Source organism: Mandrillus leucophaeus, unplaced genomic scaffold (assembly GCF_000951045.1).
Source record: "Mandrillus leucophaeus isolate KB7577 unplaced genomic scaffold, Mleu.le_1.0 Scaffold527, whole genome shotgun sequence".
Classification (NCBI taxonomy): Eukaryota; Metazoa; Chordata; class Mammalia; order Primates; family Cercopithecidae; genus Mandrillus; species Mandrillus leucophaeus.
Window position 1 is genome coordinate 16,900 of NW_012105664.1, and position 5,235 is coordinate 22,134.

The 5,235-nt window shown below is 37.8% G+C and overlaps 1 protein-coding gene across 1 annotated transcript in view; it reads right to left on the reverse strand.

Moving 5' to 3' along the window:
• Nucleotides 1-2,445: 2,445 nt before the first annotated feature.
• Nucleotides 2,446-5,235, reverse strand: part of SPATA31E1 (SPATA31 subfamily E, member 1) — a 55,240-nt gene continuing 52,450 nt past the window's right edge. Inside the window, 1 exon segment of the mRNA XM_011996868.1 lies at nt 2,446-2,574. Within this exon segment, the coding sequence (XP_011852258.1) occupies nt 2,446-2,574 (129 nt within the window).

The window sequence follows — 5,235 nt, forward strand, 5'->3', positions numbered from 1 at the left end:
TGAGCTATTATATATTTTCTTGTGATAATATCACTAATGTGACTCATTATGAATGCACACTCACACACTTGAAGCTTACAAGTTTTTGTTCGGCTCTACTGGTATTCTGAGCACTGTCATTAGTAAATCTTTTTGTTTGTTTGTTTTGACTTTGTTTTTAAACCAGAGTCAAACACTATTAAGATTCAATTTTGCATTCACAAAAGGATAAGAAGTTGTTCTGTGTCTCCAACTCAATTCCACAGCAATGTTTTTATGTTGGGATAAAAGAAGAAAAGTGGAAAAAGAAAAAGATGGCAAGGAATAGACATTTATTCATCTCCCCTTTCCTTAAAAGTAAACATTCTGGGATGATAAGCAAAATTCAAAATTGGAATTATGTAAAAGTTCCTCCAAACATTGAAGTGGTATCATTGTCTGGGGTAAATACTCAAGGCTCGTTGTCTCACGCTGTGGAAAATCAAGGGCACAGACACCCAAGAAGTGAGTTTAAGAGTGGAAGTTTAATAGGTGAAAGGAAGAGACGGAAGAATAGCTCTCTCTCCTGCAGAGAGGGAGGGACCCCCTAGTAGGTCTTCTGATTTTGTGGTGAAATGGTTCTTCCAGTTTTTTGTGGTGAAATTCACAGGGTTTTATAGACTAGCTTGAAGAGGCAGTGTCTGATTTACATAGGGCACCAGAGATTTGTTGAACCAGGTGTGCCATTTAAATAGTACACGAAGAAGCTGGCTGCCCCACCCTATCTTTTATTATGCAAATGGTTCTCTACCTGGCTGGCACCATGTTACCTGCTTCTTTACTGCACACATGGTTGCAAAGAAAAGGGAAAAGGGAGCTGCCATGTGGAACATACCTAGCCCCCAGGTAGCCCTTTCCTATTGGCACAGCTGCCGGTATTCACTTGTGTAAGCGTCCAGCTTGCTTATCTATGTCTGCAGCTGGATTTTACAGGCTGCTCTTTGTTAGAAAAGAAATGACTTTGGGGCTACTTTTTATTAAAAGGGAAGCCTTGCCGAGGACTCCTTTTCCCTCACTAACTGCCCAAATAATTTCTTTTTAGGTCCTGTATCAATATCATTCTTTAGAAGAGGTTGAAGAATGACAAGCATGGCAGCAATAATGACAAAATGTAAACCCTTCCATCGGGCATCCAACAGAACTTCAGGAACCCACAGCTCCTGCCATCTTCGGAAGGTGAACAGAAGTGGAGAGTAAACATCAAACACCAGTTACCTAGATCCGTCACAGCTAACATAATGTTGAGATGATTATCAATGTGTGTATCATGGGAGAGGAAAATGAATTGAGTTTATAAAGAAATCGAAATTCCAGTACAATTCCAAAATGGAAACCAACTTTTTAGGACTAATTATGGCAGTAGAATTGATGCATTATGAAAAATATAGTGAGAGCATTAGGGGAATTTGTCAATTGTTTCTTAATAAAAAGGTATTAAGTTTAAAAATTATCATCAATATTTTAAGAAGATAAAGGAAAGAAAAAGAAATGCACCTTAATTTTAAAATCATAGTGACTAGGAATATTAAGTATGGAAAACGTCTCCAGATGGTGTCTTTAGGAAGGAATTTAGAAATAGTTTGTCTGACTCTGTGATTTTTTGGATGAATAAACCAAACCCAAAAAGGGGCCTGCATACACATACTAAAGGTTCTTTCAGAAGTCTTCTAATTTTCTATGGCTTTATTATAAAACTGTATTTCATGAAGTATCCAACTCAGTAAATCAATAACATTTCCTTTCTAAATCCCCTTTTATTAACTAATGCCTTCAGGTGCATTATATTATAAAATTCACAGCTATAGATGACAAATTTATGATTTTTCACACTGAAATCTATACTTACCCACTTATATTCTTTACTTTCCCACATCCTCCTGTTTTTTTCTGTGCCACCCAAACTGTTCCAACCTCTGCCTGTTACCCTCTGCCTGCTAATTGTTTCTACATTTTCAGATTATCTTTGTAGCAGTACCCCATTATCCTGGTACTAATTCCCCGTATTAGTCCGTTCTCACACTGCTATAAAGACATATCCAAGACTGGATAATTTATGAAGAAAAAAGGTATAATTGACTCACAGTTCTGCATGGCTAAGGAGACCTCAAGAAACTTAACAATTGTGGCAGAAGGCGAAGGGCAAGCAAGCAGCTTCTTCACAGGTGGCAGGAGAGAGAAAGAGTGGAAGCGGGGAAGTGTCACAATTTAAAAACCATCAGTTCTAGTGATAACTCACTCACTATCAGTCAGACTTCAGGAAGGGTATAACATTAGCAAGAAGTGACATGGGACACAGTCTGCAAGAGATGATGACCCATTCCCTGGGAACACTGCCTGACCAAGAAAACACCAGTGAGGCACATCCACCACAGGCTTCAGGAGCAGGAGCCAACTCACCTTCAGGGCTAAGGCTAGATAAAGCACCCGTCAGCAGACAGCAGCAAGCTGAGGACCCACACGAGGGGCCAGCATACAGCATACAGCATACAGCAGGAGGTCTCCTCTCATCATCGAGGTCCTCAAGGGCAGGAGCCGCTTATGTAAATCCAGATCCATCTTGGAAAGAAGCAGGAAAAACACAAAGAAATCTGAGCATTCCTAGAAAGTGCTTGCCCATCCAATGGAGGCTACCAAATCTGACAGAGAAAAGGAACTACCTTGTCTGGGGGTGATTCTATAATTTGGTGTACTTGGTAGATTAAACTCACTGATGACTCCACCTCCCTGAAGGCTGTCGATAACACTGAAAACACATCTGGTTGATTCTAGTTTGTTTCACCTAGTAACTTGGGATCTATACAGGGGCCTGGAGACTTCTGAAGCTGGAGAGGACCATGAGGGAGTCAGAGCAGAGGAGTGCTTTGATTCTACCTGATGACTCTATGGCAGCATCTGCACAAATCTTGTTTCGGAGCTTCTCCTCTCACATGCAACCATCCTGTATTTCAGACAAACTTTGATTTTAAAAAGTTACATGGCCACCAAGACAGTGTTTTGTGCATTATTACATGGGCATATTTTGCATAGATACTATTATGATTGGTGTGTCGCATAGCACTGAACACTCACAGTGCATCTGCAGGGTCATTTGAATTAAAAAAATCAGAAAACAATGGTGGCTTAAAAATAGAACATCTATTGGCCCTAAAAGATCTAGAGCCCTTTAGGGAGTACAAGTAAACAATTCAGGATCTGATGTGCAGATGCAAACATTTCCCTGGACTTCATGCACCTTTATAAAAATGTGGTTTGGAAGCCACTTCATTGTGATTTGAATTTCAAGGTCTATTACTTGGGAAGACAGGCCAAGACAGGCTCCTGGCCTGTGAATAAAAGTTAGGAACACACAAGAACTATGATTTTGTTTTTTAAAAAATGAAGAAAAGGTTTACCATTATCACAAGATTTGCATCAAATATTTTTGTGATATTCTGACTTATATCAGGAGTTTATATGCTTCCAGATATTTTAAATTATTATTTGCTCTTTGCTCATATTTGTTCATGACAGATGAACACAGTCCATATTTTGGGGAAGCATGCTCAATGGCTCAATATTAGAAAGGCTGAGAATTACAAGGTGAATAGAAAAAATCCAATCAGTTCCATTTGTCTGCATCCACCTTCTGTTGTGCAATAAATGATATAGTATTCTAAAATGTAACATTTGATAAAATTAAATTAAAAGCAATCTTATTTCCACTGTCTCCAATGGAGTCTTCCATCCATTTGGGCATTTTTGGCATTTTTGGGCATTAGAACCCATAATTTTCGCCATCTGACTTATGAACAGAGTAGCCCCTGTGTCTGGAAATGAGTGCTTCTGCAAGCATTTTTGGAAAAAAAAAAATCTATATGCTTCTTCCTAGTCAATTTCTAGTAGCTTCTGGTAAGACCAAGCATCTCACCACAAAGCCTGCACTTACAGATCATGTGACTAAAGAGAATGTGGTACTGAGAGCTGGAAAACAGCATCATCTGAAATGCTGCTGAGCAAGCAGGATCAAGGATTACCAAGAGTAACAGTAGTTGTAAAAACAAAAGACTATCTTCACAAGCAAAATGTAGAATAAAAGCTCAGCACGGCTTACTCCAAAATAGTTTGTTGTTGTTTTACTTTTTTATTTTTATGTCTGTGTTTTTACTTTACTTTTTAAAAGATCTTTTTTTCTTTAAAGATCTTTTTAATTGTACTTGGCATACAAAGTTTCTTAAGGAGATATTTGATAAGAAAAAAATGAAGATCAATATTATATAGCATGTCCTTATTTAGAATGCATGGATATCAATAATCTTACTTTTGTAAGATAAATATTAAGTATCTTTAATCTGAGGAAATACTGAGGATAATTTAAAATACTGATGAAAACACCCTACATAACAATCAAACCCAATTTTCAAGAACTTTATATTTATATCTAATGGCATCAATTTTTTCAAGTAGCTTATATGTTTTACTTGTTAAAATATTATATGTTCAGGCATTTTCAGATGCTATATTTTGAGCAATTTATGTTCCTTTGTATAAAAACGTAAGACATATTACACCAGGGTGGATGTTTTCTTACACATGTTATCTGGAACCTAACTTCAGACTTCAAGGGGGGACTCTGGAGGAATCATAGATACAGATTTCAAAAATAAACTCTGTGTTCATTTAACCCTATGTTGAGTGATGAAGGCAACCCATTATTATCTCTACAATCACCAGCTCTGTCATTAGGAAGCTCATAAAGAACAGTGAGGAGACCAGGAGTCGTAGTGTCCAGAGCCCCTCCGGCCCTGCCTCTCTGCTCTTGGTCCCTGGAAATGCCTGAACCTGCCCAGACTTCATCCCTATCGCTGCCCTCCACCTGTTTCTTTCTTCTATTTACAGTAGTTCCCACTATCTGCAGTTTTCTGTGGTTTCCCTTACCTAAGTACAGTATGAGATATTTAGAGAGAGACCACATTCACCTTACAGAGTACTATTACAGTTGCTCTGTTTTATTATTAGTTATTATTGTTAGTCTGCTACTGTGCCTAATTTATAAATTAAACTTTATCATAGGTATGTATATGAGAAAACATAGTGTATACAGGACTTGGTACTATTCCATGTTTCAGGCATCTACTGTGGGTCTTGGAACTTACCTCCATAGTAAGGGGATGCCTAGTGTATTGCTATTGTTTTTCTTTTTCTTTTTCTTTCTTTCTTTCTTTTTTTTTTTTTTTTTGA